Raw genomic sequence first — 21,308 nt, 5'->3', positions numbered from 1 at the left:
TTATAGTGCTGGGAATGGCAATACATCATCATGCAGTCTCATTCTCAGGGGCATCCCAGCCAAATGTTACAGAGCCTGGGCATTTTCTTTCCATCACTCTAACTCTTGCCCACTTGTCCACACACCTTCGCTTCATGCAAATTGGGTTGCGAAGTGGAGAAAGAAATTTCACCCAGCCCCATACTTAGTGCTGAAATAACTATGGGACTCCAGGACTTTCCTACCTGTCTGGTTAGAAATCATCCCTTCTGGGCATGGAGTGCAATCATAGCAGCAGACTTGTTTACCCTCCTGAACTCTCTGGCTGTATCCAGGATGGCAGCTTTCAGAACACACAGAACGGGGCAGGGCCTAAATAGAAAAATAGGGTGATTAAAGTATTGCTGGTCGAGGATGCTAATCCTTCACTTGGGGTAGATAGGTGTAATCCTGTGAATAGTGACATAGGGAACAGCAGAGACTATTGCACTAGTTGTATTACATTCTTACCCCTGACTCAAATAAAGCTCACACTATTTACTGGCATATGACTAAGGAATGACACATCACAATTCTGTTGGGGGCAAATTTATCCATGCTATCCTTCCTTCCTTCTATTATTTTCATATTTAAGTAAGAAAAGGAAGGGGGGAAATCACTGAAAGTGAAGAACGAAAGAAAAATTTAAAAATACTAATAAAAAGACAACAACAATAAAACACTATAGGTTATTTTGTGGACATAGTAACCATCAGAACATGCATCTTAAGTTAAAAGTATGAATTCATATAAACGCTCTAGATGTCGAAGTACGTATTCAAGTGAAATTGATGTCTATAGAAAATATGCTCAAATGTGATTTCCTCACACCATTGTATAATAGATGGTGGGCATTCAAGGGCACATTCTAGTGAGGCAAAAACTCTAAAGGAGGGTACAAAGCAGAGGAAATAGGAGTGTGGCTTAGTGAGAGTCCCAAGTGCCAGTTGCAGGGGGTTAGAGGCTCCCCAACTTTTCTAGATATCTGGGGGAACTTCTTACACTGCTGATGTCTCCTCTTGCATGTGGGTGGTGCAGAACTTATGGCTTATGAAGCATGACACAAGGACTTTGTTATTTGTGCATATAATATTAATGACTAAAATAACCCACCTTGTTGAACCAACTGTTCCAAGTTATTGCATTATCTTTAATGATAAACTTCTTGTGTACTGATGTATGGGAGTCCATTATTCCAATTTTAGCTCGAATGAGGGATCCATTAGGGAACGCATAGCAATTCACAATATCATATCCAGTTGTAGACTCCTGGTGCTCATTAAAAAATATCTCTTCCCCAGCACTATTGTTAAACCTGATGTTTCTTAACATATGGTGTAGCTTTTTTAAAACAAAACAAAACAATCACATCATATGGTAGGGATTGTTGGAGAAATCTTAGAGCCTGGAGAATGATCAAGGATGATGGGATTTTCAGTTCAAATTAGGGAGGGCATCAAGTTGGGCAAATTGACTTTGGTCACATCATCACCATCAGGATCAGCATCATCTATCAATAAAAGAATAATAAATATTGAAACATGTTACCTGCTGCTGCACATTCCTCAGTCCGAATCTGCTTCTTTCCCCCAACTTTATGTGCTTGGAGGTGGATAAGTGCATTTCATGTAAAACATGTGCTATGACATGAACAGCATTGTAGGCACTATAGCTCTGACCAGACATGCTCATTTCAAACACATTTCTATTGTGTGTGAAGAGCATCTTTAAGAGTAAAGCGGGAGGGGGCATTAAAAAAGTAGAAGCAGGAAAAGTGCAGTAACTGGGAAGCGCTCAGAAAGACATGTCCTGAGATCAAAACATTTCGTTTTCAAGGAGGACTAGAGACTTACCCCCCCCCCCCAATGAAAGCCCAGGGATCGCTTCTTTGCCACTTGGCCTAATTTTATTTTATACACAAATGCAGTGGCTCAGAAGCATCAGGTACTACAGGTCTATGTAAGTGTCAGCATTGGCTACAGTTCAAGATTACTTTTTACTTTCTTTTTTGAAATAACAATAATAATAAAATGTTTTCATTTAGACCATGGAACCCTTTGTAATTATGGGCCACACATTCTTTGCCACTCGGTATGATTAGTTATTGACTCAGTAGATCACATAGCTGCATTACATGACAATTGTGTCAACTAATCTTTTTGAAACCTTTTTTAATTTCACTTATTTCTTTTATATCTGCCTGTCATTATTAAAAGCCAATGAAAGTGTTTGAAAAGAAAGAAAGAAAGAAAGAAAGAGGCTCAAGGGCATCCATGGGTTGGTGATCCCTGTATTAGACATTACTAGTGAATACCCATAGATGAAGCATACTACATTGGTAGCTTTGTACTCACTAGTACAACCACTCACTAGTAAAGCCTTACCTGTAACAACAAACAGAGAAAGTTAGCCACATAAACATATTCACTACTGGAACTGGAAAAGACTAAAGTTAATTAGGTTGGTCTTATATTTAACAAATTCTAATATGTAGTATTTAATGGTAAAGGTAAAGGTACCCCTGCCCGAACGGGCCAGTCTTGACAGACTCTGGGGTTTGTGCGCCCATCTCACATCTATAGGCCGGGGGCCAGCGCTGTCCGGAGACACTTCCGGGTCACATGGCCAGCGTGACAAAGCTGCATCTGGCGAGCCAGCGCAGCACACGGAATGCCGTTTACCTTCCCGCTGGTAAGCATTACCTATTTATCTACTTGCACCCGGGGGTGCTTTCGAACTGCTAGGTTGGCAGGCCCTGGGACCGAGTAGCGGGAGCGCACCCCGCCGCGGGGATTCGAACCGCCGACCTTTCGATCGGCAAGCCCTAGGCGCTGAGGCTTTTACCCACAGCGCCACCCGCGTCCCGGGTATGTAGTATTTAAGTATCTATAAATGTAAAATATGGCTGGCAAAGATTTGCAGGTTCAAAAGGTCTTCCTGAATAATACCATGTTTAGAAGATGCCTGAAAGCAAACTGGGATTATATCTGCCAATCCTCTGTTGCAAAAGAGTTGCACAGGGCCATTTCGATGTGTTTGATGGTACATAGTCACTGAATGTTCAGAAGGTACCATCTTCAGTCCTGTGCATCTAAAGTTCAAGTGACTCACGACAAACACCTCTTTAAAAATTTGCTGAGCTGCTGCCACTCAGAATAGACACAAAAGATCAATAGCTGGTTCATTATATACACATGGGCATTCACAGGAATTTTGAGTGGGAGGCAAGATTGGGGGAGCAATGCTGGAAAAAAAGGATAAAGCTAATTTCTCACACACAAGGAGATTCATGTCTACATTTTGTTTCACATCTCAGGTTCTAAAAATACTAGAAAATCTCTCTCTCTCTCTCTTCTCTCTCTCTCTCTCTCCCCCCAAAGGGCTCATCAAGAATTGACCTCACCTTACCACTTTCCCCCAGAGAAAACTTGATCTTTATCACTCATCTGGAGCAAATGTCAGACAGGTTTTCTCTGGATTAACATTTGCTCCAATTTATCTCTAAAGAGTGGGTTTTCCCAGTAAAAGTGGTAAAGCAAGAGCAAAACCAGTCACACCTGCACCTAGAAAGTGTGGGACAAGCAGAAAACTCGAACTCATTATTTCTTGGCACGTGACAAAGTGTGGATGAGTGGAAAGCTGGGAATCTGAGGATAATACTTTACCATGGAGGAGGGATTGTTCCCTATGGACATTTATGTGCAAAAGAATGATACATTGTTCATAAATCAAGAAACCATACTCAGGGGGAGGGGAGTTCTCACCCACAGCTTGCCCTCTGAGTCCAAGTAGGGGCTTAAATTGCAAGACATGTAAGACCATGAATCCCAGTGTTAACTTCTGTTGACTCAAAATGGTAAGGAAACAAAAAAAATGAAACTGGCCCTTTGATCTCTAATGTAATATTATATGTTGTTAATTTCAAAGGGTTTTGATTTTGTGCAGATCCATGGCATTTGTTTTGCCTTTGACGAAAGTCTAGCTAGCTGTCTAGCTATCTCCATGTATCCATCTCTAGCCATCTCTATCACTTATCTTTTGTAAGATCTGCTAAGGTAATTATAAGCACAAGCATATATATAGTTGCAATGAATCAATTGAAAAGAGCTAAAACATCCAGGATGGGGGAGGAAAATATAGTGAAAATTTTGCAAATGTTCTTGAAAGCCTTGCAGGTTGTTTGCTTACATGAAATTCTGTTTCAGCCAATATAAACAATATAAGAAAAACCATGTGTTTGGGTGTATACATACAATTAGCAGCAACACATATAAAATGTGCACAAAGAAATGAGGGTGAATGCTTATTATCTTGCAATCAGAATGAATGCTCAATTAAGACTGCAAATCTAACCTTTACAGTGCTTTGTCTAAGCAAATCAGGATGAATGTTTAATAAATGAATCATTTTGATGAATGAATAGTCCTCTGAAAGTACATGACCTCTCTTCCCAATCCAAAAGTCCATACCTGAGCCATTTTGTAGGTGCTCGCAATATTTGATATTTCAATGGAGTTTTCAGATGCAAGACCCCCAACAATGGCCAAGACACTATTCTTTGTATCACAGTTATAATTATTGGTCCTAACACCTCCTGATGTGAGCAACTGCATTGTTGTGAAATAAGTGAGTCTTCCATCGCAGAAGTTGTCAAGTAGACGGAAACCCAGGGTGACATTAGGTAAAAGCTTTGGATTCTTGTTGACTTCAATAATAGCAAACCAAAAAGCCAGGAAATGTTGGATATTCTTAGGTAGTATCCTACAACATGGATTGGACTGATAGTTACAAATTTTTCAGCTGGCAACTACTTAAAGAAAAAATGTGAGACATGTCAGTACAGTATTTCTAATACATGTTTCCAATGAAAGAGGCAGAACTAAAAAGATGAGATTACATTGACCATGCAACCTTAATTGCATTCAAATGTGAACATCAAAGTGTAATGACATTTGCATACGTATATAGTTTTGAGTTATTGAATTGCTAGTATAAGTATTCAATAAACAATGAGCCATAAAAAAATATATATTTTTCTTATTCATTGCACAAAGTCTCAAAATTTCACTAACACCCCCCCCCACGCCGAAGTAAATGCTTTTCTAGTGTTCAGTTTCCTTGGAATGGATGTCAGCTGAGACTGTAGTGTCTTTGGGATATAGACATAAGATGCAACATGAACATAGGAGTGAGGGGCTCAATGCATTAACAACCAAAACCATATTGCTTCTTCCGTTTGGATCCAGCACAGATGGCAGCATAGCAACCCCTGCTGGCGCCTGGGGTGGAGCTTTTTTTAAGAGATCAGCCAAAGTTGTTTAGCTTTTTGAAGGATGGTCAGTGGCTCTGCCATTCTCTTTCTGAGAATATTTGCATGTAGATTTTGGCATACTCTCTGAATCAGCTATCATATTAAAATGATTTCTATTTTATTTTTTAAAAATATGAACCAGAGAATTATAGGGCATCTTCATGTGATTAAGCCCTTTGAAAATTAAATAGATAATAAAAAAATAGATACCAATTAATTTTTGAAACACGTGTGCAAGTGTGGGGTGAGGGGCTTTTTTGTATTTATTCAAATGTAGCCAAGGACATTTTTTATATTTCTAAAAAATGCATAGTGCTTACCTTGTCAGATAAATACCAGCATCAGCAGCAGATTCCCGAAAGCTGTTGAATTCAAATGCAGCTATACGGAATGAAAAAACACCACCAATAGTATGACCCCCTCGCTCATATTTCTCAGACATTACCAGATCTCTTTCTGAACTGTGGCTACATATCATACTTTGCTGAACTGTGTGAGGAGTTAGGAGTAGCAATAGAATGAGTAGCATAACTGTTTTGTAAACCAGCAAAGCACTTCACCCAACAATGGCCAAAACTGGATAGAAGTCTCTAGCACACAGAATTGCAACCTAAGCTACAACAGACCTCCCAGAGAGAAGCCTTTTCTCTTTCCAAGCTGAACTTACTCATTTGTTGAAACTGGTGCCTCATTTAGCCTAATGTCATGACCTATGGACTGCACAGCACATTTTCCTTCAGTGAACTAGCTACAGGAGTGAGGTTAATAGATCATTTAACTGCAGCATAGCACCAAAGTCAAAGCAAGTAATAGTCTACCAATATCTGCAACAGTGTAGTCAAACTGAGACGCACACACACATCTCCAACCAATGCTGGTTCTTTAGACCACAAAAATCTTAGATAGACAGTATCAACACTGTCTTTTCCCGTGGTCTTGACAATGTATTTAAAATGCCTTATTTATACAAGTTAACAGTTGGCAGGTATTGTATCAAACACACGCAAAATATTTTGCAAGTAGCATCTGTGTATCCACAGGGCCTCAGAAAGCAGGTGGCGGGGAGAGAAGCAATTATTTCAATAATTGCAGGGGTGGCAATACTCTCCCAACAATTGTGCTTCCAGGTATAGCAATGTAGCTGGAAAACATATCTGCAAAATCTCAGCTGTACTGTGCTATACTTTTTTGTTTTGAAAGGGGAAAAAATAGTGTAAGGCATAGGATTGGTCTTGTGAAGGGAAGCTGAGAAAGAAACGTCCTGGGATCAGAATATCTGCCTTGTGCTTTGCGTGGACAGGCGAAGTCCCCAGATCCTGCACGGTCCCCCCGTCATGTGGAATAACGACTCAAGACAACGTGCTATGGGATTAAATTGGCCACAACTTTATTAAATTTCAAATGTGGGTAGACCTTGGCTCAGGCATTGGGCGTTCTCCCTCCCCGGTCCCCAGCCGGGGACCTAGGGAGCATCAGGGTTATCCAGTGTGGGGGTGGGGGTGGGCCGGCTCTGGAGAACATATGTTCAAGCAGAGATGGCCGCCCCCGTAACGCCGCCGCCGCAGGAGAGAGCAATGACGACCTTTCGGTGTACGGCCAAAGCCTCCCTTCAGAAAACCCCTTTAACGGGGAACCCTGGTATCGCCGCCGCAAGAGGAAGATGGACAAAAGGATTCTGCCCAAGGCCTGATACCGGCAAAGTTGTGACGTTTTGCTACGGGAAAGGCGAAACCTGCCAATGCAGGGAAATTCCTTTCCGGCCCTTTAACAGCGACCTTATCGTAGCAGCGCCCGCATACTTGTGAATAAAAGTTAACCTGAAAAATAAGACATTAACTGAGGGTGGGTAGGGTGGGAGAAGCTCTGGAGCCAAGTGAGGATTCCTAGGTAAGATCCTCCCTCTATTGTGTGGGCAGGTAATCCCTCCCCTACCTGGCCTGGTCTCCTTGGCAACGCTTCCCCCAGGTGGGATTGGACAAATGACTGAGGTAGGCGGAGACCTCCAGGTATCCCACCTGAGGGAAGGCAAACCAAGCCTATGCTGTTGGGGCCGCTCCAGATCTAGGGGCTGCACGCGTCCACACAAAGGGCGCCCCCCGTTTTAAGCAGGGAGCGGTCATTACCATATTAGAATTGGCTTTAGGACATGTATCTAAGTCTACCATGTGCTTATGGCTTTTGGGTGGGGGGGGACACTTGCAAAATTAAATGTGTTTTCCTCTTCAGTTAGAGAGAAGCTAACTGATTATTGCTAATGTTAATGACTCACAGAAGCAATCCATAGATGTCCCTGAAGTGCTCAGAAGAGTTTGTTCATTTGCTTAAAGTATTTATATTCTGCCATTGTGCACTATGATAACTTAGATTACTCACTGAAGAAAGCCAACTGCTAATGGAGAGATATTTGATTCCATTGTCATTGTGGGCACCCTTTGCCTAAATCAGTCCATAATATAACTAGCAAAGCTGTGCACCCTTTCCATTCTTGGGTCACATACACAGTTTCACACATCTATAGCATGCCGTATAGTACTCTCTAGTACTATACAGAGTAATTAAGAAGTACAGACAGGGATCCCCAACCTCGCCCTGCTTTGGAGCAGATATTTATTTTGCATTTATTTTTGTAGTTTGCGTGTTCGGAGGCACCCCGCTGCATTCCAAGAATCATGATCTCCATTCCATCTGCATTTACAGTGGTGTCCAAACTTTTTTCAAAGAGGGCCAGATTTGATGACGTGAAGGGCCGACCAAGAGGCTGACCAAAGTTGTTGAGCTTTTACCCCAGGAAATAACTGCCACAGGGAGCTGGATTAAACCGACTGGCAGGCTGGATTAGGCCCCCAAAACAGACTTTGGACATGCCTGTCTTACAACAAGCATTCACTACTGGGTGGTGGTTGGCATGGTTTTTGCTGGGAATTTTTGCAAGTGTTGCCTCCTGGGAACATCACAATTACCTCCGGGGGCTCAGTTCCCTGCCTAACTGTTGTCTGAGAAACCCCTCAAGAATGCTACCCACTATTTCATTCTTCATCAGCTCCATTTCCCCCATACACTGGGCCTAATGTGCCACAAAAGGAGAGTTCAGAAGTTTCCCTGAACCTGGAATCAAGTCATTAAACAACTTGTGCTTGTGCATATATAAACAAAACTACCAGTGGATTTAAAATTCAAATCTTATTTTTCTCTCCAGATGCTCTTCTATGTAAATAGCTGGGACAAACTGAAATAAACTGAGTTCTAGTACTAAGTTACCCAAAACAACTATGTAATGAAGTCTACCTCAGATTTTTTGAATTTCATATATAGGCATTTCAAAATATTTGATAGTTGAGTGAATAATGTATCACAGTAAAGGTATATAGCAGCTAGCAGATATACTAAACAATAAATAGTGGTAACTATTGATCACAGAGTTCTAATATTTATTTATTTAATTTATAAAAGCATTTATATACAGCTAAATCACAAAACATATCAAAGTGATTTACAACACGAGAAAGGTAAAAACAATACAGTACAATAAATGCATTTTTAATTAAAAGAAAATAGAGAGTCATGAAATATCAGTAATCTAATCTGAAGTTTCCAGTAGTCTAAATTATGTAGTGCAAGAAGTTCTCCCCCCTCTAAGTGAAGAAGTTACACATGACCCCCTAATTAATATAAACTATACCTGAAAAGTTGAAATCTTGTGGATTATCTAATAACAACAGACAATTGAAAGGAAACTCCCCCCTTCATTTAATTTCACCTACATGTTTTCTATTTAAAAACCATTATCCCAGCTTTGGGTTATTCTTTGAGTAGACTGCATGCTTAATAAAAAGTGACTTGAGGGCATCTTTCACCTGCTGATTTCTCAGACTGAAGATGAATGGACTCATCAGGGGTGTCAGCACCGTATTGATCAAAGATACCACCTTATTAATTGATGGATTGCTGCCTGAGGGCCGTACATACATGAAGATGCAGCTACCATAGCCAAGACTGACAATAATAAAGTGGGAGGAACAGGTAGAGAATGCCTTGTGGCGCCCAGAGGCAGACGGGATCTTGAGAATGGTTTTTATTATGTAAATGTAGGACACCACTGTGAAAATTAAGGATCCCATCACTGTGACTGAGGATGAGAAGAAACTCAGTAGCTCCACAAGACTAGTGTCAGCACAAGCCAGCTTCATCAAGGCTACACTGTCACAGAAAAAGTGATCAATATTATTGTTGTTGCAGAAAGGTAGATTTATAATCAGGATGGTGGGAAAGATGGTAGCCAAAAAGGCAACAGTACAAGATCCGAGGACTAGCCATGGGCAGAGCTGAGTACTCATAATTGCTGTGTAGCGCAATGGGTTGCAAATAGCCACATAGCGGTCGTATGACATGACTGCTAATAGGACAAAGTCACTGCTTCCTAAGAAGAAGAAGAAATAGCACTGAGAAAGGCAAGCTGGGTACGAAATTGTTGTGAAGCCCAGCAGAAGACTAGTCAGCACCTTTGGCACTACAGTGGTTGTAATTAAAATCTCTAAGCAGGAAAGATTCCATAAGAAGAAGTACATGGGTGTGTGTAGGTGATGATCATGAATGATGATCATGATGATCATGAGGTTTCCAGATACAGTGAGCAGGTAGCATGCAAGGAGGATGACTCCCATGAGATGTTCCAGCCGATGCAGTTCTGGAAAGTTAAGGAAGATGAAGTCTGTAATAACAGTTTGATTCTCTGTCATGGTTTCAAGGATTCCTGAGAGAAAGAAGTAGAACTGGTGGGTGGGAGGGGGAATTATTTAATATAAGACCTCACAAAAGTAAAATGATACAAAAATACAAATAAAATAAAATACCATGGAGTGAAATACAATATCATATAATAACATAAAATGACAACTTGCAACTTATTTTTTTCAGGCACATAGATAATATAGCAAGAGATTAAAAAAAAAGACAAATAGAGGTAAGCCTGGTGACAGGACACACTCAAGGAAACACAACATAATCGTGTGTTCATGTTTATGTTTGCTGTTAAAGAATCATATTTAAAATTAATATTCCTGGAAGGCAAAATGAATATGTATGTTTCTGTGTGCATGTGTGCATGTGTGTGTGTGTGTGTGTGTGTGTGTGTGTGTGTGCTTCCTTTTTCTTCCAAGAGGGGAAAAAATGGAGCAGTAAGGTAAGGCAAATGGAGAAACAGAAGATGAGCTGAATAATGAAAAAGGGGAAAGGCAGATGAACAACTGAGAAGCATAAAGTTGGCTGCATGGAAAACAGTGTTGTATTGAACTACGAGGGTGGGGGTACAGCTCAGGGATAGAGCAAATGTTTTGCATGCATTAGGTCCTAGATGCAATCCCTGGAATCTTAACTAGATTTGAGAAAGGGACCTGCCTAAAAAGCTGGAGAGACGCTATGTTCCAGTGTAAAGGTCAGTGGTGGGGTTAGTTTTGTTTTTGTTTTTGTAAGAATATGCAAGTTACTGAATCAGTCACTGCGAGCTGATAAGATTTTGCTACCTGTAGTGGCACCCAAAGGCTCTCCTCCTGCTAGCCTTGTTTTACCTTGAGACCTATGTCCCCACTGTGGAAGGATGTGTGGAATTGGCCTCCGCAGTCACTTACGGACGCACACACTGTTAAGACTGTGTCCATGGAAGACAATCTTACTTGGCTACGAGTGATTGCCAAAGGAGGAGGAGGAGGAGGAGGAGGAGGAGAGGAGGAGGAGGAGGAGGAGGAGGAAGAGGAAGAGGAAGAGGAAGAGGAAGAGGAAGAAGAAGAAGAAGAAGAAGAAGAAGAAGAAGACCTTTGAGACATTCATTGCTGTCCTTAACTATCCATATCCTTTATCAATGCTGCCCTTATATTCATCCCTGCATTATGTTACTTTATCCTGCTGTATGGAGGCTGCATACGGGTCTTCCTGCTGGGGGATTCAAAAATTTTCTATTCAGATAAAAAAAACACCTGAACACTAAACACCCACCCAACTTTGCTAAAAAAATATTTTAAAAATAAATGTATTTGTAACTGACATGATATCACAGAAGATTTTAATTTTTATAAGGCATTTTGTGACTCACATAAATCACGCTCCGTGCTTCACAGGTGTTCTTTTACCATTAAACCAAATCTTCAGCAAAAAAATCAGCTGCATTTCCAGGCGATACATTCTAAAGATGCTTGGGGACACAGAGAGATCAGAGGAATATTCATTTGTGTTCCTGCCATTGCTGTTGTAGAATTGTATTTGATCTTTTTGGAACCTCACGCACTTCAGAGGTACTCCAGAATAAGCTGTTTTAATAGCTTATTCAGTCAATAGAAAATCACTTGTTCAGATGACCTCCCTGGTGCACATATGATAACTGACCTACAAAGGTTTCATATTCTTTCTAAGAGTTATTTCAGATGGTGCTAAACATTCTCTTCCTTTCACTCAGCTACTATGGCTCACCAAACGATCCTTTAACAACTACACCCTTCCAGCTGATTAGATAACATTTGTTCATAAAATGATTCTCATGAGACTGTCAGAATCACCACAGGGACTAAATAAAATGTTATGCAATACACTAAGATCTGATGTGCAACATGTTCCATTAAAATCAATAGGATTTTAACAGCATAGTCCTATGTACGTCTACTTAGAGATAAGCCCATAGGAATGTGCATTGCAGGGATAGGGGACATTTTTCAAAGTGAGGGCCACATTATCTTCTGAGCAACTTTCCAGAGGATACATGCTGAATCAGTTGGTTCTGAATCAGCTGATTTCAGTTCAGGATTTGGGCTTTGGCTGAACCCAGTGCACAACCCTACAATAAATAGGTCATCTGGAAGCAACCTTAGTCCTAAAATATTCATTTAATTTTGACTTGGGTTTAACATTGCAATCCCACCACATTTTTTCCCCTTGTCTTTTTCCTCTCTTGGAGTTTTTAAAATTAATATACTGTATTTAAAGTACTTCTCATATTTCCATGACTGCTAACACAATAAGATCCAACCAATAATTTATTAATTGATTTATTGTGGCTAAAATATATTGTCTTCAACATTTCTACCCTTATTTTTTATTTTAAACAAAAATACAAGAGATGCTTTACAAATAATAGCATATCATCTTTTTGTTGGATGGTTCCATTATTACAGATTCTACAGAACATCTAAAAACAAATTTGAGAGAATATAGACATACAAATTTAGAACATTTTTAATAATAACTTTAAATATGTTTTGTTTGTCGTAAAGTCTAGGATGCTGTGATGAAGAAGAAACTTGGGTAAAATCCATGATCGGTCATAAAGCACATTGGGCAGCCTCAGGCCATTTACTTTTTCTCAACATAAACTACACCACAAGGCTACCAGGGTGGGGGGATTAAAGTGAGAACCTTGTATCCTACAATTATCACCTTGAAGAAAATTAAGGGGTGTGGGTGGAATAAATGTAAATTTACAGCCCTTTTCAATCTCCTTCGTTTCTTTTCTTTATGTACTTGTTAACTGAGTCCCTAAAAACTTCCTGGACTTTCTGGTTTCTAAATGTAAAGATAATGGGGTTGAGCAAGGGTGTCACTGCAGTTGTGACCAGAGAGGCAATTTTGTTGAAGCTCATAGAATTGGCTTGGGACGGCCTAACATAAATGAAGACAGAGGTGCCATAGCCAATTGTAACCACGGTGAAATGGGAGGCACAAGTTGAGAATGCCTTCTGCCTTCCTGTGGCAGAAGGAATCCTGAGAATGGTGTTTATAATATAAAAGTAAGAGATGAGTGTCAGTAAAAGAGAACCCAGAAGAATGGGAAGTGAGACGAGGAAGTCAATAAACTCCACAAGGCTGATGTCAGTACAGGCTAAGTGGAGCAAAGGGGCACTATCACAGAAAAAGTGATCGATCACATTAGGGCCACAGTAAGGCAAGCCTAACTTCATCACCGTGGGAACAAGTATAGAGAAGAATCCACTCATCCAGGAACCTACAACAAGATTGACACAAACCTTCCCACTCATGATTGTGCTGTAGCGAAGTGGGTAGCATATAGCCGCATATCGATCATAGGACATCATAGCCAGTAGAACATATTCAGAGGTGCCAAACAAGAAATAGAAATATGACTGACCCAGGCACCCATAGAAAGAGATGGATTTCTTTTCCAGTAGGAAGTTCTGCATCATTTTGGGCACCACTGTCAGAGTTGCAAAAATTTCAATGACAGACAAGTTGCAGAGGAAGAAATACATGGGGGAATGTAGGCGGTAATCAATTATTATAAGAGTTATGATTATGGTGTTCCCAATCATTGTTGCCATCAGAATGATGAAGAATATCAGAAAGAGGAGGATCTCTATCTCCCAAGGATTTGGAAAACCAGTTAGGATGAATTCAGTTACATGTGTTGCATTCTTCCTTTCCATGTTTCATCATATTTATCTCTCCACCTAGATAACGAGAAAGCATCTTGTTACAAATGGTATCGGAACCACAGTGCTACATCTCAGATGCCTCCAGACTGCCACCAGTCAGACTGGACCTGACTTTTACTGGCTTTTTCCTGCTTTGCTGTATGAGAGAAAATAAATAGCTTAAGGATAGAGAACCTCTGGCTTTCCAGAAGTTTCACTCCAACATCCAGTAGCCATGCCTATCATAACCAATAGTCAGGGATAATGGGAACTGTAGTCCAACAACAATGGGGGGGGTGTCAGTTGTTCCCCATCCCTACCTTATCTTATGTTTGGTTCCCAGAAGTATATTCCTCAGTTGCTTATAACATTTAGGAATGTCTTGAGTCACTCATAAGAGACATAATGTCACAGAATGATCCTATTATTAAATGTATATTTTGACTTATCTCCAAAGAGCTCAAGGTGATGAACATCCCCCCCCCTTTTTATCTTCACTGTCACCTTTAGACATAGATTAGGCTGTAAAATGGTTACTTGCCTCAATGCCACCCAATAAGCTTTGTGGCTGAACAGGAATTTAAATGCAGATCTCCCTTGTCTAAGTCCAATACTAATCACCAAACTTCTAGATATTATAGTTAGTGTATACATTCAGTTAATAGTCATAAATACCTTGTTCATATAAACATACACATTGCTTCATTGATCTACATTTAATTGCTACTTAATTGATGACTAGTAGCTGGAAAAATCATTTGGAAAACATTGCACTGGGGTAATGCTAGGGCATACAATTTTTTTTTCCTGTGGCAATATGTTTAAACATGAAAGTCACTCATTAGAGATGTGTGCTAGCTGGCCCCAATTGTACATTACTTGTATAAATGTACACGTGCACATTAAATCAAGCTTAATTTGTAAACTAGTCATCAAATTTCTCTGTGCATTTGATCCTGTGTACTATTATTTCTCTATTTATTGTGATATAGATAATGAAAGTGTCTGGACAACAAGTGCTTAATGCACACACAGTTCCAGTTTATAATGTTGCTCCAACACTAACTTACCTGCTGCATATGAAACAGTTTAACATAATGTCCTAATGTATGTGTATATGCACTAGCAGCATTTGTACATTTAAGGCTAGAGAGGGCAAATTTCATATATTTGTGCTATAAGTTTTTAATATCAGGGTTTGCTTGCTGTTAAGTGGGTATAAAATTACACACTAGGACACAGGACACACTAGGACACACACTGCAGAGGTTCCCAAAATTTGAGAAAAGCATTAACTTCCTTTGGAAACCTCTTTACTTTTGCAGTGTGTTCTTCCAATCCAAATATCTCCCTAACCTCAAATAAACAAGCAGTAGTAACATGTGAGTTACATGAAGAAGGATGGGCAGCTACCATTTCGATCAACCAAACCTTTCCTTCTGATATCTACAGTAAGACATCAACCACACACCTCAGGATGCTAGTGCCTCTTACACTTACTTAGTTGGGAGACAGGGAAGCCCAGTAATTTTGATGGGCTTTACCTCCAACTACTTGTCTTCATGATGGCAGTCTGCCAGAGATTGAATCTTAGAATATTTACATGGAAATCATTACATGGAAATGCGGTCTGCCATTGAGCTATATCACCTCATATGCTGGTATGAACATCAGATAGAGAGATAGAGAGATAGAGATAGATGATAGATTTTTGTAATTACTCACTTTCTTGTTGACTGAGTTATCCATGCTTACATGTCCATCAAAGAAGAAAAATAAAATTGTTTGCAGTATGATGGCTACTGCCAGACCATTATGGACTAGTTCTTGTAAGGAAAATCATACGTGTTAAGTGTTTCCTATAGGTTCTGTAATAACAGGTATATGAACAAGTTAATCACACAATAAAAAGGACAATAAAATAAGTCTAGATTTTAGCATGTCTGCATTTCTTGTTAAAACATGGACAGTTAAGTGGCATAAATCCATGAGTTCTGTGTGGAAAGGAGCACTAAAGTTCTAGATTTAACATATTTTTTTATCCACTAGCAATCTAAAACCCCATGTGTCTAGCAATGAATCCTCCTAAGAGTAAAGTCTGTTCTGACCTCCATAAAGCACTAGAGCACCTTGCTGAAAAGACTGGTTCCAACACCAAGTGTTTTGAAAAACTGACCTATTTGACTTTAAAATTAGTTCCTGCAATGGCAAGAAAAATGGCAACCTCAGCCCTTCTTTCTGTCTCTCTATATGCATAAAAGATGTCTATTCAATCCCCACACAACCTGAATAAATAAACAAACTAATTAATAAAAAAGTCCTTGGAGGCCCAGTTAGTATGGATATTACTCTTGGGGCGATGCAGGGGGGTACAATGCGTACTTCAAAATATTCTAGACTAGAGTTATGAAGTGGGAAGCATAGCAAGGCCATCAATGCTGACCAAGTGACCAAGATAGGGAGCTAGTGGCAAGAATGTGGTCTCCTGAGTCTAAGGCATCATCAGCATTCAGAAGGTATCATTGCGTGACCAGGTGCTGCAGCCCCCAGCCCCCAGCCCCCAGGGATCATAAGAAAGGAATAAAGACTCTGACATTATGGAATTAAAAATTAGGCCACAGCATTATTAAACTTTCGAATGTAGGAAGACCTTGGCTTAGGCCTTGTGCATGTATCCCTCCCAGCCTCCCAGCTGGGGGGAACCGGGGCTCGTCAGGGTAAATGGGATATGGGGGTGCTCTGTGAGATGTAAGTGTAGCAGGCAGCCAAGCCCATATCCCCGCACACAGGGTAGTTCACTGACGATCTTTCAGTGTATGGCCAGTGACACCCATTATATATAACCCCTTTAAGAGTGGTCCCTAGAATCACCGCTGAAGGGGGGTGAATCACCACTTCAAACCTCCCCCCCCCATTATAGGGAAGAAAAGACTAAAGAATCCCACCCAAGGCCATAACTGCCCAAGTTGTGATGAATTGCTACGGTGAAGACAAAACCTGCCAATGCAGGAAAATTTCTTCCCGGTCCTTCAACAGCTACCAGTCAAAGACCGTAGCAGCCTGCTAAACAGGAAGAAAAAGTTAACTCGCAAACAAGAAAACATTAATCAAAGGGAGGGTAGGGAGGGTGAATCTCCTAAGCCGACTGCCTGGATACTGTCGGCTCCACCCCCTAATTATAAATGGGCTGGCCCCGCCTCCCAGCAAGAAACTTGATTACTGAGGCTGGGCACGAACCTCCAAATAATAACACTGAGAGGCAGGCCAGCCACCTCTCTACTAGATAGTTCCCTGGGAACTGTAGCACCGTGTGTGGTCCTGTAAAGGGCTCCCACATTATAAAATGTGAATGTTCATTTCATCTGAGTTACACAGACCTCATGAAGGAGTTTTAGCTCTTTGCAAGCAGATTCTTTTGCATGCAAGGAAGCTCCTCATGAAGGAGCAGCAACATTTAGAATTGGACAGCTCCTAAGTGATAGAATCAGATCCAGCAGAGTGTTGGTGGATTTCCTCCTGGCTTTTTTATATGGTTGTAAAAACAAAACAAAACAAACCTTTAACGTAACCCAAATAGCTTTGGGGATGGATTTGGGGAGAGGTGGGTGGACTCCAGACTAGACCAAGGCAAATCTGCCCAATCTTGTAGCAGGAAGGGCATAGACAAGGGCTTCAGGGCAGATTGAAATTTTTGTGCACAGCTCTAGCATACAGCACCCATTTGTTTGCAAAATTCCCTGTCCCAACACACAATCAGAAGTTTCTTTCTGCTTGCATGTAGTCCCTAGTTACTGTTAGGATTCTTGCCCCATGTTGCAGTCATGGGATTGGTTTTTTATCATATGACAGTGTATGTTTTCATTCCACATAGTGGGAAGTGACAGAGACAGGATGTTTATATTATTGTGTTCCAGAATGTAGGACTATTGTCCTTTGTCTCTTTCTCTTTGCTGCCTGATGAGAAAGAGGAAGGAGCTAGGTCAGAATGCTCCGAGTGTATTATATGTAAATAAAGTAGTTTAGCAAATATTGCTGCACTACTGAGTACAGAGGGCCTTCTCAATAGTGGTGCCCGCCCTGTGGAATGCCCTCCCATCAGATGTCAAGGAAATAAACAGTTATCTGACTTTTAGAAGACATCTGAAGACAACCCTGTTTAGAGGCATTTTTAATGCTTGATATTCTGTTGGGAGCCAACCAGAGTGGCTGGGGAAACTCAGCCAGATGGGTGGGGTATAAAATAATAATAATAATAATAATAATAATAATAATAATAATAATAATAGTCTCCTTAATGCTTTACTGTGCTATATTTTTATAGAATAAAATCAGCAATGAAGAGATTAAACTGTTCAATATTATATTTAGAAATGTACTTTTCTCTATGTTGAAATTATTTTAGAATTATCCCACTCACTATAAGTTTATGCAGGAAGCATTGTGTCAAAGTACCTTCCAAGTGGATTTATGTAGATTGAACAAAATACTAAATACCTGCTTTGGCTAATCAGAAATGTCAACCAGAAAAATATATGTTGTTGATTAGTACAAGTTTACATGTGTAAGTATTAATGCCAAATGCCATCTATTGTAGATTAATACTGTTTAATTCCATAGATAAACATTTCTAACAACTTCTAAGAACTAATTAGCTGCAAAACTGTATTTCTTTCTTTGCCATCTTACCCAGGAGTGTCAATGCTTTCATTATTCCCAAGATATATTTTCTACCTAATTTCAAAATAATGAAAGGCAAATAATTGTATCCCCCCCAAAACTTTTAAATAAATTCCAAGAAATGCTTAACCCACATTCCCTGACTCATTAGTTCCCTATGGAAACACACAACTGAATTCTTATTTAAAATGTGGGTCGTATTAATTAGTCTCCTGATAATTAAGTTCTGCCGAAATTCTTACGTTCATGCCTACTGTAATATTTTCTATTAACACAAGAGGTGAATCATTTTTGTGAGGGTGGTGCTGGGAGCAGGGGTGGGGGGGCAGTCCACCCTAGGTGTCACCACTGAAGGAGTGACAAAATGCTGGGCAGCACTCACCACAGGGCCTGCAGCGCGCCCGAGCCACATGTCTCTCCTGGAAGTGACGTGGTGGCTTGGGCACCCGCAGGCTCAACGCTGCCCCAAAGGGTGCACCTGCTGCCTCCCCCTCAGCTGTAGGGCGGCTGAGTAGGAGGAGGCAGGCAGACTCCTCAGAGGCCCCACAGAGCATTCTACCCCAGCTTGCCCCACCCCACGGGCAGCTGGCCCTGCTCCCATGGGCGGTTGGCCCCACCCCTGGGCACAGGGCACCCAAACGGTTTGCTCCGCTGCTGGGTGGGAGATCCTGAGCCATGTCCTGAGGCTCCTTTAGGCTGTCATGCTCCACATGGCACAAGTAGTGGTCCCTCTCCTTGGGGTCTGTCTTGATTCCAAGCAAAGTGTATTAGGTCCTTTCTGAGTTGGGTGTGACCACTCCACAGAAGCTGCCCTCCTGTCAGATCTCCCCATCCTCCACCCAGTTGACATCAATCCCCTTGGTGTAGAAGCTGTGGGCTTGGCAAAGGAAGGTCTTCAAACCTTCATAGCCTTCCTGGTCACCTTCACCTCTGGCTATCTTGCTATAGTTTCTTAAATTACTCCATACATTCCTCCTCTAAGTAGCCTTTCCAGGTCAGCGTGGCATTGCGTTCACACTCCCACTCCCCCTTGGTCACCTGGGCTGGCACCTCGACTACTGTCCAGGTCAGGGTCTTCTTGTCCAGGCTGATGAAGTTCTTCACCTCATAGCCATACTGTTCCCCAGGCCTATTTCCTCCCAGCTCACAGCCAAATTTGCATTGCCAGCTGTGAAGTCCCACACTCTGGTTAAAGTGATTCTGCAATGTTTGTTCACTTCTTTAAGGAAAACCAAAAAGTTTCTTTTTAGTCATGTGATGAAATGTTGTGGGCATCTTCTCCTCAAATTTATACGTGTCCTGGGTGCATATATACACAAATATTCTTCCATTCCCTTTTTCCCTGGGGATGTTGTCAGGGGTAGCAAGCAACATTCCCTAAGGAAAAGGTGAAACAGCATAAAATTTGAAACAACAGAATCCAACCATCCTTATAATAGACTGGGGCAGGAAAACTATTTCATCTTCAGAAGGGCTTTGTTATTCTCTCTACTTTGTGTAGGGGTCAATTGTTTTTGGGTTTTATTATTAACAATTTGCATTTGCTTTCATTCTTTAAAATCTGCAGCGGGAAAACTTTGTTATTATTTTGATGTTGACCTTATATTTGATAAATGTGGAAGTGTAGTTACATTCAGAAACCACATGCAGTTTGCAGTAATAAAAACCAACAACTTTGCAGATGAGAGGCATTATTCTGGACACATTATCTGACGTCGACATACACCTAGAAATCTTACCGGTGATCTTTCCTATGCATACAGAAGAACACTTGAGCATTTGCAAGGTAAGATAATTGTGATACCTTGCTTTGCTCACTTTCACAATATACACATGTACCAACCATTTATCAACTGAATACTTACAGACATTCTAAACTGGGATATTGTTTTCTAGAAAATGCAGATGATAATATAGATTTTATTTATTATTCATTTCACATATGTCTAAGTCACCTTTGCAGAATATAGGCTCCAATATAGCTCCAATATGCTTTAAACTATTGCATTGATATTTATTCATTGACACATGAAACCATTCATTTGATGGTTTCATAGAATCAACTACTTTGCCATAGCTAATTTCACAATGCAGTTAAGATTGATTTTGTAGATGGGAGTAAAATGAAACTTGAGGAGCTCAACATTTTGAAACAAGAATTTTTGTATGATAGCAATAAATTTTGTAAATCACCTTGAGGTTTGTTTGTTTTTGCAATCAAGTGATGTATAAATTTTATGAAATAAATAAATTGGATATAAACTAAATTGATTCTCAAGGAAACCTACCTGTTGCCAAACTGATACTTCTCTCTCTCTTTTTTTACTCTGATAATTTACTTATTACTAAAATATTGTACAATAAAAGCTATTGCACTATAGTCTGGGATAGAAAACCTAATGTCATATGCAGAACAACTTTATCTATGATTACTTGTAGTATAACCTATTGTGACGCTTACTCATAAGGAAATTTACATTCACTTGCAACCCAGTATTTTAGACATATTTCAATCCTTTAATAGTATTTATATTGTAGCTTGTTAAAATCTTCTACATATATGATACGTTGCACACACACACACACACACACACACACACACACACACACACACACACTTTTGTTACCTGATCATCGGGTAATAAGGATGGCAAAATATGTTTCATCACTTCAGTCTTTACATTTACATGCTTCGCAGAAACAGAAAACATGATCCCATCCTTACAAAGCAAGATCAAGTAATACATACATGCTTTTCATTATGGTACTTGTTTATGTAATATAACTCTGTGTGGAATATGGGTCTTCTATTTATTTTTTGCAATGAAGTTTACAATGCTAGTACTGATGATCATCCCTTCCCCTCCTTCCTTCATTCAGGATGCCATAAC

General features: G+C 40.3%; 2 protein-coding genes across 2 annotated transcripts; both read right to left on the bottom strand.

The window, feature by feature from the left end:
- Window positions 1-9,111: 9,111 nt before the first annotated feature.
- LOC309517475 (olfactory receptor 6M1-like) lies at window positions 9,112-10,007 on the bottom strand (the record flags this gene model as incomplete). The annotated part of the gene is made up of 1 exon (XM_082196707.1): window positions 9,112-10,007. The coding sequence occupies exon 1, from the start codon at window positions 9,988-9,990 to the stop codon at window positions 9,112-9,114; it is 879 nt and encodes a 292-aa protein (XP_082052833.1). The 5' UTR covers window positions 9,991-10,007.
- A 2,794-nt stretch (window positions 10,008-12,801) lies between these two features.
- LOC309517257 (olfactory receptor 6M1-like) lies at window positions 12,802-15,524 on the bottom strand (the record flags this gene model as incomplete). The annotated part of the gene is made up of 2 exons (XM_082196399.1): window positions 15,466-15,524; window positions 12,802-13,776 (listed from the first exon to the last, which is right to left on the bottom strand). Exon 2 carries the CDS (start codon window positions 13,750-13,752, stop codon window positions 12,802-12,804), a length of 951 nt encoding a protein of 316 aa, XP_082052525.1. The 5' UTR covers window positions 13,753-13,776; window positions 15,466-15,524.
- Between the last annotated feature and the right edge of the window lie 5,784 nt (window positions 15,525-21,308).

The sequence above is a fragment of the Podarcis vaucheri genome, assembly GCF_965113315.1.
Source record: "Podarcis vaucheri genome assembly, chromosome: 13".
Taxonomy (NCBI): domain Eukaryota; kingdom Metazoa; phylum Chordata; class Lepidosauria; order Squamata; family Lacertidae; genus Podarcis; species Podarcis vaucheri.
The sequence above is the reverse complement of the archived record's forward strand: the minus strand, read 5'-3'. Positions and strand labels throughout refer to the sequence as shown.